Raw genomic sequence first — 1,111 nt, 5'->3', positions numbered from 1 at the left:
CAGATGCCGGGACAGCAGGTCAACCTCCACATCCAGGCCGTCGTCCTGGTCCTCCGACGCCTGGCCAGCGAGCTGCTCCTGCAGGTAGTGGTCAAAGTCCGAGAAGCAGGCCAGCCAGGCGGAGCACAGCCGCGTGGACACCGCATGCGGCCCAGGGAGCGCCAGATCGAAGGCATCGGCGGGGTCCTCCGCTCCCACGGCCCCGGCCGCGGTGAAGGTCATCGAGGTGTACGCGTGCTGCTCGGCGGTGGGGCGCGTCAGGCCAGACGGCACGGCCCGCAGGGCTGGCTTGACCAGCGGCAGGTGCGGTGGCATGCACGCGAAGTCGGCGGCCGCGGCCAGCAAGGCCTGGCGCACTGCCGCCCGGTCGGCCCAGCGAGCATCCAAGATCTCGGCCGGGTCGGCCCGAGGCGCGGGCGGCTCCGGCGACCGCGGATCCCCCCGGGCCAGGCCCACCGACGCCAGCATGACCTCGCTGTTCCCGCCGGACAGCGTGCCAGCCGGCCACGGCTGGGACAGGAGCAGCTGCACCGGCCACAGCTCCGCCTCAAGGGAGCCATCAGGGCCCTCGGTCGGGGGCACGCCCCGGGCCAAGTTCCGGTCATGGACGCCCTCATGCCGGTGGTCCGAGTACAGCTGCTGCGTCACGGCCAGCGACGATTGCAAGTCGCTGTGCAGCACCAGCGACACGCCAGTCTCCTCAAAGGTCTCGCGGGCGGCCGCCGCCTCCGCACGCTCACCCGGCTCCACATGCCCGGCCACCAGGCTGTACACCCGGCGCTGGCGCAGGGACACCTCGGTTCCGGGGCCGGGCGGCGCACTCGCGCCCGGGGGAACCAGCATTCGGGGCGGCGGGGCCGGCAGCAGGGCATTCCGCCGGTTGCGCACCAGCAAAATCTTCCTCAAATCCGGGGAGACAGTCTGCCCGGCCCCGGCCCCGGCAGGAAGGTGTGAGAGACAAGGCACATGGAGGAAGGGGGCAAGGGGCGGAGAGAGAAGGAGAAGGGACCGGAAAGCAGCCGCATGCCGGGCAAAACAAAGGCGAGGCAGCCGCGGCAGGCCCAAGGGCAGGGAATCAGCCGGGGGGGGGGGGGGGGGGGGGGGGATCCAC

The 1,111-nt window shown here is 72.4% G+C and overlaps 1 protein-coding gene across 1 annotated transcript in view; it reads right to left on the bottom strand.

Annotated features, from left to right (window-relative positions):
* Window positions 1-1,111, bottom strand: part of H696_00165 (hypothetical protein) — a gene marked incomplete at both ends in the record, with an annotated part of 6,909 nt that overhangs the window by 4,352 nt on the left and 1,446 nt on the right. Inside the window, one exon of the mRNA XM_009494000.1 lies at window positions 14-901. Coding sequence (XP_009492275.1) covers window positions 14-901 — 888 coding nt within the window. The remainder of the gene's footprint in view (window positions 1-13; window positions 902-1,111) is intronic.

Source organism: Fonticula alba (genome assembly GCF_000388065.1).
Source record: "Fonticula alba strain ATCC 38817 unplaced genomic scaffold supercont2.1, whole genome shotgun sequence".
Classification (NCBI taxonomy): domain Eukaryota; order Rotosphaerida; family Fonticulaceae; genus Fonticula; species Fonticula alba.
Note: the sequence above shows the minus strand (reverse complement) of the source record. Positions and strands in the feature narration are given on the sequence as shown.